Source organism: Molothrus aeneus, chromosome 8, assembly GCF_037042795.1.
Source record: "Molothrus aeneus isolate 106 chromosome 8, BPBGC_Maene_1.0, whole genome shotgun sequence".
In the NCBI taxonomy this organism is placed as follows: Eukaryota; Metazoa; Chordata; class Aves; order Passeriformes; family Icteridae; genus Molothrus; species Molothrus aeneus.
Genome location: NC_089653.1, coordinates 33,142,558 through 33,165,711, shown reverse-complemented (window position 1 = coordinate 33,165,711; position 23,154 = coordinate 33,142,558). Strand labels below are relative to the sequence as shown.

The 23,154-nt window shown below is 41.7% G+C and overlaps 1 protein-coding gene across 1 annotated transcript; it reads left to right on the top strand.

Annotated features, from left to right (window-relative positions):
• Positions 1–564: 564 nt before the first annotated feature.
• On the top strand, positions 565–23,008 carry DHX32 (DEAH-box helicase 32 (putative)). The gene is made up of 11 exons (XM_066554461.1): positions 565–834; positions 4,010–4,200; positions 5,371–5,743; positions 8,233–8,478; positions 10,610–10,709; positions 10,826–10,984; positions 18,020–18,211; positions 19,722–19,871; positions 20,855–21,045; positions 21,866–22,047; positions 22,775–23,008. Exons 1-11 carry the CDS (start codon positions 565–567, stop codon positions 22,965–22,967), a joined length of 2,247 nt encoding a protein of 748 aa, XP_066410558.1. The 3' UTR covers positions 22,968–23,008.
• The last annotated feature ends 146 nt before the right edge of the window (positions 23,009–23,154 follow it).

Genomic DNA, 23,154 nt, shown 5'->3' with positions numbered 1-23,154 from the left:
CCACAGAGTGCAATAAAAAGAGTTTTTGCCGGTGTGACTCACTGGAGCCCTGCAGAGAGCACAAAGGCAGCACCCAGGGGTGCAGCCTTTGTGCTGGGATTAGCTCCCACATGCCAGCCCTGCAATCACAGCCACAGCTCCAGAGCCTCCCCCAGCAGCCACAAAGGTCAGGCTCAGCTGCTCTGCCCAATTATTCCCCGGCTTGGACAAGAGCAAACACTGGGACTCGTGGGCTGGACTCAGTGCTGAACTGCCAAATCTGCTCAGCTTCTCTTTCTGGTTCCACTGCTGCCATTTGGAAGATTTTTGGGTGATTATTATTTTTTAATATATTTTCTCCAGGCTCACTGGGGTTGTTAAACCACCCAGAGTGAGACAAGCAGACCACAAAGGCAGCTGGACACCGAGCCTGGACTTTTAAACCCAAGAGCTGTGAAATACTAATCCTGGAGTGAGGAAAAATGGATTTGCTCAGGTTTAGGGGGCCTAAATGATCAATCAGCACACAAAGGAATCCTTCCATCACTAATGTGCTTTTGCTGGGAATAATATATGTAAGAAAAAATGGAGTTTTTAACCTTTTCTCCAGAGAACCACTGCTTTTCAGAATTACTCGACGGCAGTGACGGGGATGAAGAGGAAATTCTTGTCTGTGGAGAAGATTTAGAGCTTAATCCTTTTGATGGCTTGCCTTACTCCTCCCGTTATTACAGACTGATGAAAGAGAGAGAAGAGCTTCCAATATGGCAAGAAAAATGTACTTTCATGGAAACTTTGCTTCATAATCAAATTGTGATTGTGTCAGGAGATGCTAAGACTGGCAAGAGCTCCCAGGTCAGTACAACAGACTTGGTTGGGGTTTTTTAATGTATTTTTAGAACATTTAATGAGGTATGAATTTCAGAGTCACTGTAACTATTGTAATCCAAGGATTAAGGGCAGAAAGGGAAAGTGAAATGCAGAAGGTGAAGAAAGATTAATGCAGTCAAGTACAGATTTAAAATATATTAAACATTTTAATAACTTTCTTCAAGCACTCAAAAATTTTTGAAGATACTCTGTGTTTTGGTTCTGGTTAATGCTGTATCAGGAAAGAAATCCAGGAGATTTGTCATAAGATAAAGTGACAAAACATTCCCAGGGAATGAAGGATTGAAATCAGCAGGGCTGATTCTCAGGGAGAATTAATGGTCTTTCACCCACCTCAGCCAGGAGCAAATGTTCTCTCCAACAGCACAAAATTACTTTACAAAACTCCTGTTAAAAGCAACCACTGAAGCCACAGTCTCAGCTGAGTCTAAGCACACAAGTATCAGTCAGGACTATGAAATTCTGCTTTACCCATATATAACAACCCAGGTCTGTTGTCACAGAGAGTAGAAAAGAATTTTCAAGTAAGTGCTATCAGCCAAAATACTGTTGTTTATGACTGGGATCAGGAGAAAAATTTCTTGCAGGTAGAGCTGCAGGATAATTACTGTTACAGGGCACCTCATATATCCTACAGACTTCAGTGCTGGACACTTCTAGAGATCACATTTTAAACTAGACACATCACACCTCTCCCTGAAAATTCCACTGTTCCCATAAAAATGATTCACACCCAAATAATTTTTGGAGTGCCAAGTTTTTACCCCTTGTTATTGCCTGTAATTTACACACAAAAATTTTTTGTAATAGTAAACAACTTGCTAAGAAATGTTAGCTTTTAAAATGTCCTTTAACAAGGCAAATTTTATTGAACCTTCAATAAGATGTAGCACATTGCTGGTTGGTTTTTAAACATTTCTAGAAATGCATATAACCATACAGAAATAAATTATATGTGGCTGATGCACCTAGGTTTAGATATTAATTAAATGAAGGATTTGAAACCTAATCCATCCATTAAAGTAATATTTTTAATGCAACTTTAATTTCTCATAACAACCCATGGATATTCTCCAGTGTTGATGTTAGTAAATATATAAATTAAGGAGCTGCTGTGTAAGTTCCTGGAGCAGTTCAGTTTCAGTTATGTGTTTGCAGAGTAATTCATCTGAAATTATAGATATTGGCTGTGGCATTTGTCAGTTTGAAATCCTGGGATATGTTCTCCATGGATATGATCCAGAAGGGGCAGGTTTGCTGCTGAGCCAGCCCTGAACACAACTGCACTGACCTTGCTGTGATGCCTCAGGTTCGGCTTTTCTATTTTTCAGATTCTGTGCTGTCTTAGTGTGTGGGTCTGGGCTCACACCAGGGGATGCTGAGCTCTGTGCACAGAGCAGGGAGACAAAACAATTCCTGCTCCAGCTGGGCACCAAGGACAAATGATCCAAATCTCAGCCCCAGAGCACAAACCCCGTGGGCTGGAGAGAGAAAAACAAGCAGGGTGGGACTGCAGGGGCTAAAGCTGGAATGGGACAATGAACTGCAAGGTGCAAATGGAGCAGAACTGATCCCAGGGACAGAGCCCTGTGACCTGCTGTCCATTTTGGGGCCATTTTGGGTTGTGCTGCCCAAGGTGGATCTATTTGAGGCCTCTTAATGAATCCCTGCTTTATTCTTTAGCTCTATCCAGCCTCTGTTCTAGGTCAGCCTTCACAAGGCACCAGCTGGATCCATCAGCCGGATCCATCAGCATGTGCTTGCAGTGACCCTGCTGTCACATCCTCCCCAGAGGCCCCTTCTGCAGCAAATTCCAACCTGAGTCCAGCTGAGCAATTCCCAGACAAACCTTCTAATCTGATGAGAATTTAGGAAATTCCAAGAGCTGACATGGGCAATTCCTGTGCATGGTGCAGGCCCTGGCACGCAGCGAGCGCTCAGCTTGGTTTTGCTGTTCTGCACTGCTGAGAACATTGCAGTTGTTCAGAATTCCAGTCCTGGAATAAGCTCCTAACAGGAATTAGCCTATTGGAAATTAGACTAATAATAAATTAGTAATTTCCATTATAATCTAATCAAACACAAACCCCACAGTTTGTACACCTCACCCTCTTCAAAATAAACGTGTTTAGTCCAGAAAATACTTATTAGTCTAGGGATAATGGGATAAATCCATTATCCCAATATAAAGGATTGGAAAATGTTATCATTGGCTTTGCAGTATATTAATTTTAATTTCCTTTACTAGGCTCTTTCACAGAATTCCCAGAATCACTGGGTTGGAAGAGATCTTCAAGATCATCGAGTCCAACCCATCCCCAACAGCTCAACTCAACCCTGGCACCCAGTGCCACATCCAGGCTTTGTCAAACACACCCAGGGATGGGGACTCCAGCACCTCCCTGGGCAGCCATTCCAGAACTTTATCACCATTTCTGTGAAAAACCTTTTCCTGCTATCCAACCTGTATTTCCCTTGAGGCTGTGTGCTCTGGTTGTGTCAGTGCTGCTGGAGAAAGAGCCCAGCCCCAGCTGAGCACAGGCACCGTTCAGGAGCTGTGAGAGCGATGAGGGCAGCCCTGAGTCTCCTTTCCTCCACGCTGAGCACCCCCAGCTCCCTCAGCCGTTCCTCTACAAAAAAATGAACGGGGAAAAAAAAAATTCAATTAATGAAGCACTTTTGATAACATTGATTCGCTCAGCTCATAGCTTTGGTTTCCAAAGGAGCTGAGCGTGCTGATGACGGCGGTGCCGTGCTGTCCCCGCAGGTCCCTCAGTGCCGTGCCGAGCACTGCCTGGCCCTGCAGGGGTTTCCAAGAGCCCGTCCACCCTCACCCTGGTGCCGTGCTGTCCCCGCAGGTCCCTCAGTGCTGTGCCGAGCACTGCCTGGCCCTGCAGGGGTTTCCAAGAGCCCGTCCACCCTCACCCTGGTGCCGTGCTGTCCCCGCAGGTCCCTCAGTGCTGTGCCGAGCACTGCCTGGCCCTGCAGGGGTTTCCAAGAGCCCGTCCACCCTCACCCTGGTGCCGTGCTGTCCCCGCAGGTCCCTCAGTGCTGTGCCGAGCACTGCCTGGCCCTGCAGCCCTGCGGGGGTTTCCAAGAGCCCGTCCACCCTCACCCTGGTGCTGTGCTGTCCCCGCAGGTCCCTCAGTGGTGTGCCGAGCATTGCCTGGCCCTGCAGCCCCGCGGGGCCGTGGTGTGCACGCAGGTGCTGCCCCGGGCCGCCGTGGCGCTGGCCCTGCGTGTGGCCGATCAGATGGAGCTCGGCGTGGGCCATGAGGTGGGATACTGCGTGCCCTTCGAGAGCTGCTGTGGGCCTGACACCATCCTCAGGTTGGTGCCAATCGCGGTTTTTAAAAATTTAAAAGTAACGAAGTGGTTATAAAAATAGTAATACGATTAGAGTAATGATAATTTGGACGATTTGAATTAGGACAATATGAGACGATAAAAACAAAGAGTTACGGATGTCCGGGTACCTTTTTCTGGGCAGCATAAGCCCAAAAAAGGACCCACGTTAACAGAGGATTAACCCTTAAAAACAATAACCTGTTGCATATTCATACACCTCATACATGATGCATAAATTCCATTCAAACACAGCAACAACAGGAGAATAGCATTGAGGGGGATTTTTGGGAGATAAGAAATGCACTTAATGTAGCAAGTGCAGGCAGGTGACAGCAGGAACACAAGGATTCAGCTTTTGAGCCTCCCAGAAAGTTATGAGAGTTATTTTCTCTGGTTCCTTAATATGGGAGGCACAAAGTATCATATCTAGACCGCAATCTTTTTTCTCAGCCACCAGTTTCCAGTGAAGAAGAGGATGCCCACCACTTCTGAAAATCAATTTCCACCACTCTTCCTCTTGCCTGTCCTTTCTCTGTCTGTGGAGAACTCCTTAAACCTCATCCTGCAGCAGAACTTCCTGCAGCTGCTCCTGTTGAGAGGGAGATGAATCCCTCCCTCTCACACATCAAAACCTGCCTCAAGAATTCCAAGTCCTGCTGAGCAACACAACAAAAATAATATCCTTTTAAAAACCTGTCAGCAGCAGGGGTAGAAGTGAGCAGGGCCTTATGGTATAAATGAATTGCTCATCTTGGTTCTGGCTCTGCCTCAAGTGCACCTTCTTTTCCTCATCCAAAGGGATTTGTTCCTAGCTCAGGAATTGTTTATGGCATGTGATGGAAGATGAAGAGATGATTTCAGGGCAGGAGGATTTCTGGTTTTGCCTGGGGCATCCTTTCCACCACTGTGTCTCAGAGTGTCATTGAATCACATCAGGTTTGTAGCTGCTAAAGGAAGGATTTGAACATGTAATGTAACTGAGACTAAAAATACTCCCCGTTCTTATCAAACCTTTCCTGTTGGAACAGAAAGAACCAAGCTGCCCCCAAGACACTGAATTCATTTCTTACAATAATAGCCCAAGACTTCTGGTACTTTTGGTAGCTTTTTTTTGGTACTCTGCTGGTAGAGTGTGGTGTGCCTGTGTTGCAGGTACTGCACGGATGAGATGCTGCAGAGGGAAATGATGTCCACGCCCCTCCTGAGCTGCTACAGTGTCATCGTCTTGGACGACGTGCACCAAAGGACGGTGGCCACAGATGCCCTGCTTGGCCTCCTGAAGGGGGTGTTGGCAGCCAGGGCAGAGCTGAGGCTGGTGCTGCTGACTGCCCCCCACATGTGCAGCACCCTGCAGGGTTTCTGTGGCGGGGTGCCCGTGCTGCGCGTGCGGGGCAGGCACCGCGCCCAGGCCGTGTTCTCCTGCAGCCCCCACGGGGACCCCTTCCTGCCGGCCCTCAGGCTGCTCCTGGAGATCCACCACACCAGGGAGAAGGGGGACATCGTCGTCTTCCTGGCATCTGAGCAAGTAAGTTGTTGAACTGATGCCTTAAGTTTTAGCTTTCGTGTTTTCCACGTTCTGGGCTGCATTAGGAAATAATTCTGAACTTCATATGAAGTGCCAGCAAGTTCTGCTCACAGCTCAGGCACACAGAACAATCCTTTTCCAGGCCCAAAAAGTGCAAACAGAGAACTGGGGAGAGCAATTTGGGAGGATGAGACTGCATAACCTGGAGCTGGGATTGGACAATTAACCCCAGTATGGAAATGGACCAGAATTTATAAAAGTGTGAAAACTCATGACATGCCATCCATCTTGGGTCCATCTACATTAAAAATAGAATCAATATAGTCTCCAGATTTCAGCAAAAATACTGCACAAAGAAACTTTGATTAAACTCCTGGCTGTCCATTCCAGGCAGATACTCTGAAAGCAACAACATTTCCACATTAACCCCAATATGGAAATGGACCAAAACTTACACAAGTGTGAAAACTCGTGACTCATTGTCCATCTTGGGTGGAGCCATGGCCAGGCTCTTGAACTGCCCAAGGTGTATCCTGTGAAGGCTTTTTAATAAATACCTGCTTTATTCTTTAACTCTGCCTAGTCTCTGTTCTAGGTAGCCTCTCTAGGAATCAAACCTGTTCTCTTTCTGATTTTAATCAGGAAATGTGGGGTTTTTATCTGACCTGTAAATACCTTGCTGTCAGTAGCTAAGACAGCAGATATGCCACCAGGTTTCATAATTTCAGGGTTTTCCTTCAAAGAAGTCATGGCATACATAATGACATGGCATACATATACTGTGTTTTATACACATAGAATATCTATATAACACAGAAATACTGTGTAGGAAATATATATTTTTCTGTAGATTTAAAGACAGGCCACCATCCTTTAGTGTGGTGCAAAAAGCTGTAGAAGCAGCACACAGGGGCACAGGCCACAAGGGCAGGGATTTAATAACCTGTCCTGGCACTGGGCATCCCAGAGTTTGTGTTATCCCTGTGGGGTGGGAATGGACACATGGACACAGGTCCAGCCTCCAGCAATGCCCTACAGCATAAGGGGGTTTTTACCTTCAACCTCCCAAGGAGATTTTTCCATTTGGATTCTTCTTCCCAACCATTTGTGTGCACAGCAGCAGGAGGAAAAAGTCACTCCAGAGGTGTGAAAGAAAATCCAGGAATCTGCACAGGCTTGGACGTTCCAAATAGTGACACCTTTGAACCTCTGTAGACAGCAGTGGTTCCCTAAATTCACTGCACCAGCAGGTCCTTTATAGCTGTCAAAGTAACCTGACAATCAAATAAATATTTCAGTGTTTGTGATTATTATTATTATTATTATTTTCCTGATAATGATCCCTGATCTTCCACTGTGTACCATTAAATCTGCTTTAGAACAACCATGTCCCCAGGAAATAATGACTTTTCACAAGCAAAGATAATTTACCACAAACTACCCAGGTAGTGTTTGTTGCTTTTCACTGTTAAAAGGGGGATGGATATGAAACACTTTTAATTATGTCAATAATCAGTTTTAAACCTTATAGACACCAATTTTACAAATGATAAAGTGATGAATTCTCTGTGGTCATCCCCATATTTACCATAGATAATGTTAGAGAAAAAACACACTCTCTTTCCATTTCAAAAGTTTCATTTCATTTCTGCTTAAAAGGGTTTTTTTTTGACAGGTAAATTCCCCACAAAACTAGAATAGGAATTTCTTTCTTGCCTAGAAGAGATCACTCATTTTTCTCTCTCACAATGAACAGAACACTCATTATGAACCAGAACATCCCATGAATTCTTGTTTAACTGTGATTTAAAGTTTCATAGTGGTAATGGTCCACTGTTCCCAAGCACTCAACTGTCTTTTAAACTAAACAAAAATATGAGTTAACCAAGAACATCAGAATTTATGAGCTGCCCTGCTGCCAGCCTTGCTCTTAGATGTCACTCTTGTATCTTTATAACAATTTTTATGGAGCACTTTCAACCTATAACTGCTGGAAATGTGCTGCCACTCTCAAAGAGAAACTCAGGCTGGCTTTTCAATTTTGCAAAACCTTTGCTAATAAAAATGCTTTTACAAAAATTCCCTTTCAGACTGAGGAAGGCCATGAATTATTTTTGTATGCCTTTTCAAAAAATCGTGCAGAACACAAATGGTTTCTTATTAACCCCCTCCAACAGCAAAACACTAAAACAACAACAAAAAGCTTTTACAATTCATATCCAACCTCTGGATGTGTGAACTCTTTTAAAAAAAATGTGATGTTCCATCAACAAAGTTAGGGACATTTTATTGACTTTATTAAATCTTTATAGGGTTTATTAATCATTGGGGGAAAAAAATTGAAACCTTTACAATACTTAAATCTACTCAAATATAATAATTAAGAGAAAGTAGGGATGTTTCTGCATATTTTGATCATTTTATGTGTTGCAATTGGACTAAGAATATAGCAGTTTTGTAAGGAAAAAATGTATTTCTCTTGATTCCAGGACATTGAAAAAGCTTATCAGATGATCAGACAGGAACAACCCAATTTAAACCCTGACCTTGGAGAACTCATCCCCATCCCTTTGTACCCCACAAAACAAGACCTGACTCCCAAACTAATTCAAAACAAGCAGAAATGCTGCAAAAAATACAGGAGGAAAGTGCTACTCACCACCAGCTCTGGAGAACCTCTGGTCTGGACTAAAAATGTGACTTTTGTCATCGATGTTGGTGTGGAGACAAGAAAGGTCAGTGAAGGGAACCAGAAGCACTTTGTCCAAAATAAACTCTGCAAAAGGGCTTTTCAGGCAGGGGAGAGGGAATTGTGCAGCTCAGATTAATGCAAATAGTCTCTAGAGGATCATGTGGTTTTCTCTTCTTTCACAGCACAGGTTCCATGATATTTTTAACAGGCAAATTAATGGAATTTATATCATTTTCATGGGCATTTCATGTGAAAACCAAGCAAGAAATCACAGTTACTTCACAAATTCAATCAGAAATTGAATTTTTGAAGTTTCTAAAGCCAGATGAACACTTGCAGTTGCAACTGCCACTCATTTGGGCACCAAACCCATGACAGGTTGGTTGTAAAATAAATCTCACTTGACTTCTGGCCTATCAGTCATGAATGTCTCTTCAGTATGTTACATAAAGCAAAATACAATCACTTCTTAGGCACCTATTGGCAGATCTCCTGGTTTAGGAGATTATTCTCATCCCTTATTTAATGATTTAGTAATTGCCCACACAGGGAATCTCTATTTTTTTCGACATGTGTTCCCATCCAAATGCTGCAATTTATCTAATTGCATTAGAAATAATTAGATAAATTAACTAAATAAATTGATTTATCTAATTCATACTTAACCTTTTCCAGTTCATTCTAAGTTTGGCCTCATTGTTTTGTTTTCCACCCTGGGAAGGATTAGTGCAGCTGCAAAAAAAAAAAAAAAATCCCATTTATTTCTACAAAACTGATGTCCTAAGTAGGAGGAACATGAACTGGAGAGCTGCACTACTACAGGTTTTGTAACTGTCCTGGTTAAAATAAAAATTCCAGTAACAGGCAAAAGAAACAATGTAATATATTTCCTTTCTATAGTACAAGGTGGAATAGCCAAAATTGGAGTTAAGTGTTCCTAACATTGTGGAGCAGGGATCATTAATCCTGATTGGCCTTGCAAGTATTTCAGGGAAAAGCTTGTGAGCTACCAGTGCTTGTCATCTGCATTGCAAAAATCTGCCATTTTAAAAGGTTTTTAACTGGGAATTATGAACTAACTCGGTCTCAAGGCAAGTTTAAAAAAGTTACAGTTTTGTGTGCAAGGAAGAAAAGCCCAAAAGCAGTTTTCAATTAGACCATGCTTATTTCTTAAACTTATTCCTACAACTGCAGTTTTCTTGGATGGCAGAAATGAATTTCACTGCCATGGTGACCTGAAGCCCAAAGTACAATTCAACAAATTACAAATGTTGTGAATTTAAAATACAAATCATTGGGAACAAACCAGATCCAACAGACCTGATGTCTGTCAAATCATCTCTATCAGGGATGCAATTTTTTACCTTTAAATTCAATTCTTTTGTTCAGTCTTATGATATTCCTCCCTCACCAGTTCACATTCCCATTCAGGCAAAGTCAGCTGAGCACAGAGGGAACAGGAAAAGTTCAGTGCAGAGCAAAATCCCACCTGGTCCTTGCAGCTGAGGTAAATCAGCAATTCACCTGCAGGAAAAGAAATTTGTGCCCTGCACTGAAGGATTTTTTTTTTTTAAATTTTGATCTTTTTTTTGTCTGCTCAAAGCAGATAGAGTTGACTCAGAAGGCAGGACTAGAGAGCTGCCTTATCCTGGCAGTTTTATGTCTTGCTGGACACCACAGGCTTGTGGCCAGAGCAGGGAGTGAATCAGCTCCTCAGCTTAATCCAAATAAAGCATAATTAAGATAACTATAAAACATGGCATCATATATCTCCAATGCAGCCCTCATCCCCTGGAATTTCAGTATTAAGGCAAAAATCTGCAGTTAGGGAGCAAAATGCTGTCAGAAAATGTTGGGATTCTGTCACTGCAAGAAATTAATAATATTTTCTGATGTTTTTCTTGATGATACCATTTTCTGCTTCAGTAAGGTACATTTCTTCAGGGGGAAAAAAAAGACATTTATCTCAGAGCACACTTTAGAGTGACTGCAAAACATCTGTCAGTTTGTCAGGGTGCTGAGTGCTCTCCTTCCCAAGCTGCTGAAACAACAAGAAATGAAAACTGTTCCTACCCTTTCTGTGAAATGACCTAGAGAGAAATTCAGTACAGACCATTCATATTTTTGCAGCCCTTGTGTACTTGTCTGATGCTTGGTATCTCTTTCATTTAAAGGTGTACAATCCTAGAATCAGAGCAGACTCTGTTCTAACCCAGCCTATCAGCCAAAGTCAAGCAGAGGTGCATAAACAAATTCTGGGCATGTCTCCATCAGGTAGAAATATTAGCTCAAAATTTCAATCCATTAGCTCAAATTTATTAATGCAATCAACGTGGCAACATGAGGTGGAAGCATGTTAAAAAAGGTAATTTTCCTGAATTCTCTTCCAGGGAAAATCTTCTGCTTGTACCCTGAAGAATTTACACACAAGGAAATGAAGGCAGAAATCCCAGCTAAAGTTCAGGAATCCAACCTCACCAGCTTGGTCCTGTTCCTGAAGAGGATGGACATAGCAGGCTTTGCACACTGTGACTTCATCAGCAGCCCAGGTAAGAGGATTCACCAATTTCTCATATTTTTATCATTATTTTAGAAGCTCTTTCCAGGTTAATTTTACCCTGTCACTCACAGGATTGTTTTTTTATTTAAAGACTTGTAATAATATCACCCTGCTTTTCCCACTTACCTGCTACAGCAACAGCACTTAGAAAAAAGACCATAAAGTATCTGAATGGAATTGGAATGCTAAAAAAAAGTTCAATATTCCAAGTATCTTCTCATCTAGGTTACATATTATTTTCCTGTAACCCACAAAGAAAATTTGTGCCCTGTTGTACAAGGTATTGTACAGATATCCAACAAAATATATTCCTTTAATCAAAAGTTTACAAGCCAAATAAAGCACTGTTGTTACCTGGGGGATGTGTGTGGAGGAAATGAGCTCCCTCCTTATCCTCCAGCATCTCCCACCTCAAATTTACAATGGGCTGTTCCTTAAGGACAATATTCCTTGTAAAATTAACCCAAATATGCTTTCAGTACCAGCCAGGGAAAACACAGGGATTTTGAGGTAAGAGAAGAAAGGAAGTTGCCTTTGTTTTCCCCCTGACTTCATAATTTAGGTTTTTTTCTATAGGATATTTTCCTCTATTCTGGCTTATCACAAACCCCAAGTGCCACTGCAGGTTCTGCTGAGGCTTTGAAACACATTAAAGTGAGGGAAATAGCCCTGATTTCATTGGTTTGGGGATTGCTGGCTTCATTCTTGAAAATTTTCCAGTGCAAACAGGAAAATAATATGTAGAAAATAATTTCTTATATTATTCTGCCTTTCCTCGTGCACATGCACATACACAAAATTGGAATGATCTCTTCTATGTGTTGTTCACTGTAATTAATCAGTAATAAAGTGCTAATTCTCACTGTTGGATGTTGCAATAGATGGTTAAGTGGAATTTTTAAGAAAAATTTATTCTAATTTTCCTTTGTGTGTCTGTTTAGCAGAAGCATGCCTAAAGAAATAGCAAAAACCTTGACCAGTCTGATGGTAATTAATTCAAAACCAATGAGAATTGGAGTATTTTGGCCTTGTGTCATCTCCTGTGCTGAACCCACAAAATCTGCATGGAAAATGTTTATGGAATAGTTTGCTCCCACTCAAATTTAGAATATATTTTACTATTAAAAAATATACTAAAACATATGAATGCTTTTCCTGGATATGAAGAAAGTTGGTCTTGAACTGTAGAAAGAATTAGCAGAATTATATGAGGGAAGGCATTTGGCATTTTTGGGTTTAAAGGCACAATGGGGACAACATTCAGAGAGCATGAAGTGCTAGAGGCACATAAGGGTTTCACAGATACAGGAATTCCACATTTTGGCTGTATTTTTGGATGATGCAGCTGAAGAAAGCATTGTCCTGATGTGTAAAAACTTGTGAAGGTATTTGATGAGTGAAAGAATTGGCTTTACTTGGATGGACATCACGTATGGCAAAGCTTTTGCTGACTAAATCAAGAGTGTCAGGTGCAGGTACTGAACAGTTTTAGGAATTACTGAATTATTGTCCACTAAATACAGTGGACAAACTGGCTGAACAAAGGAAAAATCCCACAAACTTCTTGAACAAAGGAAAAATCCCACAAACTTCTTGAACAGAGGAAAAATCCCACAAACACTGCAGGGGTGCTCTGAAAGGAGGGGAGAAAGGGTTGCACAATTTCCTTGGCTGCTTCCTGCCTTACACAATTAAACATTTGAGACACAGCTTTGATGATCCAGCACAGCTCTTCCTTTAACCAGGACACATCACACATGGGCTTTCTTTCCACTTTGGAGCAGACAGGGAACTTTTTTCCTAGCAGCACTTGGATTGATCCCTACAGAACCCTCCAGAGATGAGGGCAAAGCTGCCACAGTCAGAACAGAGTTTGGAGTGCCTGCTGGGAAATTCTCTGAAAGAAACTGGAGAGCCCAAGGGAGAAATTTGTCAGGGGAGTCAATTCTTGTGTTGGAACAGCTCACAGAACTCAAAACACATCAGGCTTTCAAGCACACAAACCCAAGGATGCTTTGGGCTGGAAGGGACCTTAAAGATCACCCAGTTCCATCCCTGCCATGGGCTTGGCTGTTCCATGGCTCTTCCCCTCCTTGGAGCTGAGTTCCCTTGGAGGAAGAGGAGTAAAAACATTGCAGCATCCCCTGGGTGCCACAGGCTTCCCTCTGCTCTGTTTCTGTCCAACAAACATTCTCACCTGGTCTTGGCAGCTGAAACACAGGGAGCCTCTAGGGGTTCTGAGAGGTGCTGGGGTCCCCATCCCTGGGGGTGTTTAACAAAGCATGGAGGTGGCACTGGGTGCCAGGGTTTGGGTGAGGGGTTGGGGCTGGGTTGGACTCAATGATCTTGAAGGTTTCTTCCAACCCAGTGATTCTGTGAATTCTGTGAATTCTAGGTGAATTTCTCCTAGAAAAAAAATAGCAAGTTTTCACTGAGATGACAGAGTAAGACAGGGCATGAGCTGGTGAACAAACAAATCAGAAGGACACTGGAATTCATAGCAAGAAGTACTTCTCAATCTGTCTCCTGCACATGGAGAACGTGCAGCAGATAAGAGACAAAAGATACATCAGTAAAACATTTTACATTTTATTTCTGCTCAGCAACAATGTGCACAAGGGATTTTTTTTTTTCCTGCTGCTCTTTGAGGAGAAATAAAAGCCTGGATTAAGTCTGACTCATTACTGCATTATGAAAGCAACAAACATGTCAGGCTTACAGCTGCTGCATTTAATTCATGCCATAATCGAGAGCAGCAAATGCAGCAGAGCTCGTTCCCCTTTCTGGAATTCATGAGCCAGAGGAAAATGAACCTGGCACTGCAGCTCCAAAGTGCATCAGAGGGGTTTCCTGTACCCCTAGAACAGGGATGTGTTTGCATTCTGATCAGTAAATCAGATAGATCTTTGCTGGGGTTTATAATGGGACAAAAGAATTCCAGTCCCATAGATTGCAGCAACACTGAGTACTTTTGTGAATTACTGGAAAATCCTTATTTAAACTAAGTGAATCATTAGAAAGAATAAGCCATGCAAAATTTCTCTCTGGGATCAAGGGGAAAGCATTTGCAGATTCTGCATTCATTCAGAATTTCCCTAAACAATTTTCAGATTAAAGGATGTATCAATGGTCATGACCATGACATTGAGAGCTATGCTTTCACAACCCCCTGGAGAATATATTTCTGGAAAATCCAGAATAGCAAGAGTTGTATACATAATTTCAAATTGTTTCAGAAAAATTAATTGTTGGCATATTTTCACTGGAGACTGTCAAAGTCAGAAACTCAATCCACCATGTAAACTCTGCTCAGCAGAGATCACTTCAGGGCAGATTTATTATCTTACATTTACTTGTGAATTCTTTGTTGTATTAAATTCTGGATTTCATCAATTAAATGATGTGTGCAGACATTATTCAGTATATTCTGTCAGGACAGGGCAGGGCAGGCCCTTCCTGGCTGTCCCTGCTGGCAGAAAAGCACAGCAGGGACCATCACCAGCCAGACTGGAGGAGTGATGAAGCAGCATGAGGGGGAATGGAAATACTGCAAAGTGTGAGCTTGGGGAGGTAATTTTTAATGATCAACTATCATTTCAAAATAATAGTTCTAACAGCAAAACAGACACATAAAAAATCCTGACTCAGAAGGTACAGGGGGAAAAAGAGAATCAGGACAGAGAAACTTGTGCTTGCAGAAGAAAAATCTTTGCATAATTTGAGGAAAACTTGGCATAGACTCCTCCTTGTTCTCAGTTTGCTGTCCAGGGAGCAGTGTTAGAAAGCAGGCACAGCAAACACCCTTCCCCAGGACTGCTCTGCCTGCAGGAATTACTTGGGCAATTCTTTCTGCTCTTCAGCCCAACAGAACCTGCAAAACCTGGGGTGTGCCAGGCAGAGCATCAGCTCCTTTAACACAACATCCCTTCACCACCTGACATCCATGGCAGCTCTTTTTTTAAGTTATTCCTCTGGAAGGAAAAGATCTATCCAAAAAAAGGTATTTTACATCCTCAGCATTTGCAGATGAGGCAACCAGAACACAGGAGCTGTGGATCTCCAGAGAAGCACAAGAGAGCAGTTAAATGGACTATTAAAATCCCAAAATTTAAGTTTCATTCCTATCTCTAATATCCACTTATTACAGACCAAATCCTTAAATCACTTGCTTCCTAATGCAACAAAAATAATACTTTTTAATTTATTTGCTCACACCTTGAGCACTTGGCATTTCAGCCATCTGGGATGTGGTGCTGAAGACTACAGGTGTAGCTGACTTTAGAGACAGAATTTACTCTGTTCACATCAAAGTCACAGAAATATGAAACCAAGAATATCATTTCAAGTAGCTTGAAACTCTCAGATAAACTGTTCCAGTGCCAACAATAACATTAAGTTATAGATTTGCTTTCCTAAGCCTAAGAAGGATCAAAAGCAGGATCTGTATTTACATAAAACTGGTCAGATCTCCTGAAATGAGTCCAGAGCAGCCAAAGAACACAGAGCAGGGAAGGAAAATATCATGTTAGGAAATACCTTTTAAAATTCCAGGGATGTGACAGCTTCTTGTTGAAAGCACAGGACACATCTTGAGAGGTTTTTTGAGCTTTGCTGCTGTGAAAGCAGCAGTGGAGTCACAAATCCTCGTGCTTCACACCTCAAGGCACCAGTGGCTGGTGCTGGCACGAAGCCCTAAAAAGCCCCACTCTGTTTTTTTATTTTTGCCTTCTTACTGTTCCTTCACCTGCTCTAATCCACCTTTACTGTCTTGTCCTTTTTAGAGCAATAAAACTCCAGGAATCTTTTTTTTTTATTTTTTATTTTTATTTTCCAGAACACTCATAGCAAGACAGGGAAGTAATTTGTGCTTATAAATCTCAAGACAACTAACTCTAGGGTATAAAAATGCAAATTACTGATGCCATCAGGGGGTTGAAATTGGCAGCCATATAAGCATGTATTTTGTGAGCTCTAGCACAAACTACCTTGTTGAATTCTGGAAAATAGCTTTCCATGATCTCCTAGTAATTACTACACATCTGACTGACCCTTTTACTACCCCTGATTTTCAATCACTGATTTTTATTTCCTGTCACTGACTCATATTCATCATCAGCTGCTACTTCTCATTTCTTTAAAACTCCTAGGTATTTTCTTCTCAGATACTTCAGTTTTTGCAAGGCCTCATTGTTTATCCCACTAAACACCACATTTTTTATAATAAATGTGCTCTCTAGAGAGAATTTTTCAGGCAGAGGGAAGAACTCTTAAGACTGAAATGAAGCAGTTTCATAAGGAATTTGCAGGTTCCCAAGAGAATTTGTCTGAAAACTGGGTGTTTTAAACTTAACCAAAGTCACATTAGGAGATTGAGATGCTGGAGAAGTTCTGGAAAAGCTCATGAAAGGGGAATTAATAAACTATTTTTCCCCTTCAGACATAGCAGAATGAGGTTAAAAGCAACAGGTGCTTGTTTGCTTCCCATTTTACTTTTTCCTTGACTCTAAGTGGTTAATTCCAGAGAGATGGCAATAAACAATTCACTGCCAATGAAGTCAAAACCTGACCTCAAGATTTTCTTGCAGAATGTGTGGGGAAAGTGTGGCAAAATGTGACCTAGCAACTCATTACAGCCTTTTAGTCTTGGTGATGCCATACACATTCCCACTCTTAATGAATGCAAGAAATTATTTCAGTCATCTACTAATGAAGATCCAAGTGCAGATGCACCCCCTGCCTGTGTGGGCAGCTGTGCTTGTGGCCTGGATATTTTATTTAGGGATTTTTTTCCCCATTAATGTACAGACTGACAAATGGCCAGTGCAGCTTCCCAGGGCTGGGGGTGAGGCCAAGTCCTGCTGCAGTGGAATTTCTGCCACCAGCTTCAAATTTAACTTGTTATCCATAAAACTGAGAAAATATCAACCAGATCCTTAGGCTGGAGTGAGGAGAAAGTTGCTGCAGTGGTTGGAGAGCAGTTGTGAATGTAAATGAACTGCTACCCATGAAAGATATTGACCATTCAATATAACCTGGAATAGAAATCTACCTTGGAAAAGAGCTGGGAGGAAAGAACCTCAAAGAACCTTCACACTTCAGGAGTTCCCAAATCTCCACCATGTTTTTCATGCTCTGGAAACAAATTTTTTGGAGTGTAGGCCTGACAACTTCAACTTGAGGGTCCCTCTTTCAACCTTCAGAACTGGAGCCACAAAAAGCTCTTCTATGCTTGTTTGACCTCCTGTTATCACCATCAGATTTCTTTTCAGACCTGCTCAGTTCCTAATTTTAAGTGTTGATTTGTTTAATCCTGTCCTCTCAGGATATTTTCTTATGTTCCCTCATTATTTTTGCTGCCTCACTGTTCTCACTTCTACTCGTGGAGGTTGTAAGGAAGTTATAACCCACACTAAGGAAGAACTGAACATTGAATTTTGTGGAGTGAGGAAGTACAGACAATTGCTATGGAGACATTTTCCTTTTCTACATTCCCATTTTTCTTCTGGCTTTATGAGAATCTATGTATAAAAGTATAATAATTAAAAAGACAACCAAGAGAACTCCAAATACCTGGAAGAATAGCAGTTATAACTTCTGTAAATATCAGAATATCTCCTCTGGTTAAAAAAGATCCTGTTCTGTATCTTAGCACCCCTCACATGTAACCACCCCTCTTAAAAAAAGAATAAACATAAAAAACCCACCTGAAATCTGCCAATAATGGAAGCAGTTTTGACAGAGTCTGGGAGCATTGAGGATTGTGTCCAGGCTTTTGACAAAAATTGTTCTGACATTAAAAGTATCAAAAAAGTGATTTGCAGCTCTGTGATTGTTACCTCTTCTTTGCTTCCTCTAGAATTTTCTCAGTCTTTCATTCATCCATTACTTTTTGTTCTTAATCACTTATTTTTGTTCAAATACCAGAAGTATCATTTTCCCACAGCTGAACTATTATAATGAGAGTTCAGACATTCATTCCTGTGCACCACTCTCAAGAACTGGAATTCTCTTCCCTTTTCCTTAGCTCCTGAAAGCCTGATGCAGGCTTTGGAAGATCTGGATTATCTGGCAGCGCTGGACAACGATGGAAACCTCTCTGAATTTGGGATTATTATGTCAGAATTCCCCCTGGATCCTCAGCTGTCCAAGTCACTGCTGGCTTCCTGTGAATTTGAGTGTGTGGATGAGATGCTCACCATTGCAGCCATGGTCACAGGTACTCCTGATCAGCTCTCACTGCAGGCCTTGTGCCACCTGCCCAGTCCAGACTCCTTCCCTATCTATCCACAAAAGCAAATTTTTGTTATTCTCATCCTGCTTACTTCAAGTAAATGAATATATTTGGCTGTTCAAGTTTTAACTGAAAGGATACAAGGAAAACTAAGTAAACAATTCCCACTTCCAGAATTCCATTTCCAGGCTTCAGCTGCCCATTGGCTTTCTCCCTTTTGTCAGAAACATCCCTTCAAAATGAAACTTTCTCATATTAATCTACATTTGTGACAGATCAGTGCAGCAAAAATAAAGGAAGTTCTAATTAGAAAACATTGAACTGTTTACCTACAAACAATCACTTTGTGATCTTGTCTCTCTACTTCAAATATTTTATAAAGCTGACATAACCTTGTAGTCTTGAGCAGCAAACATATGAACCACAAGCTATCAAGCTGCATGAGTTGTTCTCCTTGTAGGACAACTTTTTATGCCCAAACTGGGTTGATTTTTAACTTGTGATGGTTTTTCTAAAGTACATATAACAAATGTAAATGTTTGAGCATAGGAACAATTCCATTTTAGAAAAGCTCAAAAGACACAAAAGTAAAATGCACTGGAAAGCACAAATTTCAACACAGAGGGGCAAATTAAGGCATTACACCAAAAGATGTCTTTTTATAATAAAGAAACCATTTGCTGGATTCGGGCTGAATTAGGTTGTGACATTAGGAAGCTTTTTTGGCATCAGTCTGGGAGAAAGCTGCTCTTTTGTGTTTGCAATACATATTAACTAAATAATATCATTGTTGCCTCTAGAAATGAAGGGATGGGACTATTGTCAGGCTAAGAATGATTCATTAGTCAGAAAACATCAGTCTCAGAGTCCCCGAGATTTCAGAGGAGCAAGCATTCAGCCATAGCTCAAGAGCAGTCACAAGTTCTTTGTTACAAGGCACTCTAGAACTTTCTAACCCAATGGACAGGTGCCACAGGGTTTATTTTGCTTTTCTGACCCATCACCTTTACTCACTTCTGCTGCACTGAGGATACTTTTGTCCAATGGGCTCCTGTCTCACAGGCACACATCTGCTTCTGTTCTAACTTCTGAACTCTCAGTTTATTCCACACAACCCCACCCCTACATTATAAACCCTTCACCACCTTATCAGTGCAGTTTCTCCCTTACTTCAGGCATATTCTTACTTACAACTATAGAAATATGAGTTTATGATTTTTCTCCTTAATATCTGTGTATTGTATTTTTACATCAATCCAAGGCTGCAGATCAAACCCTTCAGTGTCTATGGGAGTTTCTGTTTTTCTGATTCCCCCAAAACAAGACTGGAAGGACACCCACAGAATAAACCCTTAGTGAATGCAGCAGGTTCAGCTCTTCAGCACTGTTCCAATACTGGGGCTTAAATGCAACTGAGGAAGGAGAAACCCAAAAAGAACAACGGGTTTCGTGCATGCACCTCTGTGTTTTCACCACTGGCTTGGTTTTCCCTCAGCTCCCAGCTGCTTCCTGCACGCCCCTCCTGGCACAGAGGAGATCGCTCGGAGCCGCTGGCGCCGCCTCTCCCACCCTGCAGGAGATCACTTCACCCTCATCAACGTCTTCAACGCCTTCAGGGCAGCCACTGCCAGCCCCACACAGCCAGGCAAGTGTGCCCGAGCCAACAGCAGCCCACTGGCACCACTGGGGAAAAAAACAAACACAAAAATCTGGTGGTTCTTTCTAGAATTGCTGATATGTGGGGAGAAACCTATGGGAGTAGCTATTGCTGATGAATATTAATTGACTAATTAATTAAAACCGTCCTAGGACAGCATCTCTTACCCAACAGGGATCCACAACCACTATTCCAACTGTCCTTTGAAGTGGCATTGTGCAAAACCAGAATGATGGTTCCTCCTGTAGAAGCACAAAATCCAAGTTTAGGATGAATAAAAGCTGTTGAGGAGGGCCTCAATTCCCCCAACAGCCCAACACACAGCTAAAAAACTTGTGAACTGAATAGGATAGCTGTGAACTGAAAGGAAAATTTAAGGGACAAATGGAAAGCAATAAAGTCCACATTTGCAGGAGCACAAATAAAAGCCAGGAGGCTGCAGAGCAGCAGAAACTCTTCACTGCATTTTCCCCTGCTCCAGTTCATTGAGCCCCAGTCCAGTGCTCAGACAGCAGAGGGATAAATTTGCACACACTGAGTAAAACCTTGAGACAGGGAAGCAGGATTGTCTCCTGTTCAGTCGTGTGGAATGCTGAAGAGAGCTCCAGGAGAACCAGTCCTGTGCAGCACCAGCACTGCAGGTGTGATTTCATCTCCAGATCCTGGCCTAAATCCACAAGGCCTGAAAAACAGAATTGCTACTCATTCTGTGGTGAGCTTTACTCAGAGCTCAAAAAGAAGGGGTTAGATTGAGGAAGAAATAGCTGCAATTCTATAAAACTGACTGAGGATATCCAGTATTGCCCACTTACTTGGTGAGCTGAGCCTGAGCTGTCTGTATGGCTCACTACCAGAATTTTGGACATCATCTGCAGCAGTGCAAGAACATTTATTAGCATTTATTGCACAGAGCAGCACCTCTGCAACAGTGAGATTCTGCTTTAAGCCAAACCATTGTTTTCTCCCCACAGACCTCAGCAGGGAGCAGTGGTGCTGTGAGTATTTCCTGAGCTGCTCTGCTCTGAGCATGGCAGAGATGATCAGAGCCGAGCTGGTGGAGATCATGAAGCGCATTGAACTTCCCATCTCAGAACCAGACTTTGGATCAGAAGCAAATCTGCTAAGCATTAAGAAAGCTCTTTTATCTGGTTACTTCATGGATGTAAGGAAAAACACTGTGGTTTCATCTTCCTGCACTGTTAAATTATGTAGAATGCTTTCAGAAAACTTAAGTTCATTAGTGAAATCTCTTGATTACCATAAAAGCCATTTTTTTCCCAGTCTATCAAACACTTCTTCTCATTTTCATCCTCCTTTTCTCTGAGGTTCATCTCTCACTGCATGGAGTTCACACTCTCCATAGCAAGAAAAAAACTGCCAATATGCCTTTCACTCAAAGAACTCTTACACCTCAAAAAATCCTCTTGAAATTGCAATATTCTCTCAGGAATTATCTCCTTTTTGAAGGTGAAAAATTGCCTGGAAATAGAGAAATGACTTGGATATATTTAGGTGTGCATAACAGACAGCTTGCCTCATCTCAGGAAGGCATTCTTAACTGTAATTGTAAATGTAAACTAGATTGATTTATTCCCACTTGAATCCCCAGGCTTTCCTTCACATCCCTGTGCACAGTTTCCACACAAAAATTACCTCTCCCAGCTGCACATTTCATGGCCTGACACATTGTATTTAAAAGTGTATGTGCTATAGAATACATGTTTGAATGCCTTCACACAGACCTGCAAAGCCAAACTCTGATAGTTTTGTACTTCTTTGTTGCAGCTTCCTTTCAAATACACAGATGAACATTTTCTTTAAGTCTCATTTCATGGTATCCACTCCCAAGCTTTCCCACAAAAACTTGGGAAGAGTTTCCAGTTGAAAGTATCTGGAGGGAAGTTTAATTTCTGGTTGAAATCTAAAAGGCACTGATCAATTAAATAATGGATAACTCTCCACATTGTTATTTGTTTTTTTAGATTGCTCGTGATGTGGATGGCTCAGGGAACTATTTAATGTTAACACACAAACAAGTGGCCCAGCTCCACCCCTTCTCATCCTATTGCAACACCAGGAGGATTCCAGAATGGGTTTTATTCCATGAGTTCAGCATCTCAGAGGGCAATTCCATCAGAGTTGTCTCTGAGATCTCCCCCCATCTGTAAGTGAACTGTGATGCAACTCTCCTTCACTCCTGAAATCATCACTTTGGGAGGATAATAAAAATAGAAAGGGAAGATCTGTGATCCCAGGCCCTCACTATTCTCAGCAGTTGCCACTGTAAATGTAATCAATTAAAAAAGCCCACATTATGAACTGCAAAAGTTTCTTACAAGGTAAAATATACAGAAAAAAAATTCAATCAGAGTTAACAGAGCAGTGTACTCACACATGAATCCAGCTGGAAAGGTCTTTGCTCCCTGAAAAGCTATTTTCCAGCAAATCCTTTTCTTAACATATTTTCTGTACCCAGCCAGCTGAATCATGGCCTGTTATGGATTCAGGGAGAGACCAGAGTCCTCCTTCTGCAAAAATCTCTTTACACAAAGAATATACATTTCACTCTCCCATCTTTTGCATTCCCCATGTTTATAGGAGAGCTGTTTTCATAATGTTATTGAACCATTCTGCTCCAAAGCAGGGAAATTCCTATTTAATGCAGCCTGCAGCACTGGGAACTGCACTGCAGCTCAAGTGCAGGCTGAGGATTTTCAGTGCTACTGAAAGCACAAACTCCTGCTACATCTTGCAGAGAATCTTGGATTCTTGCAGAGTTTTGGGCTTAAATATCAACTCTGTAGTTCTTTTGGATATGCCTAGAAATAATTATTCAAGTATTTGAAAAATCAATTACAAATGAATAATGTTTTGTGTGATTTTCTCCCCAGATTTGCAGAGCTGGTGCCTCAGTATTATTTCAGCAATCTGCCTCCAAGTGAAAGCAAGGATATTCTGCAGGAAGTGATCAATCACTTGGCACCTGTTTCAGCCACAGAGGAGGAACAGAAAACTGCCAATGACAGCAAAGAGAATGAAGAATTTCCCCAAACTCCCACTGAGCAGAGATGTGTTATTCAGTGAATTTAGACTGAACTCTCACATACTGGACAACAATAAATAAAAGCAATATATCCAAACCACATCCCCACCTTAACCTATGTAATTATTTCAAACTTTTGACATAAATACATTTAACAGAAGAAATAAAGAAAAAGCACTTTTCTCAACAAAAGGAGATTGCAGGCATTATTTTGGAACAAAACCACCT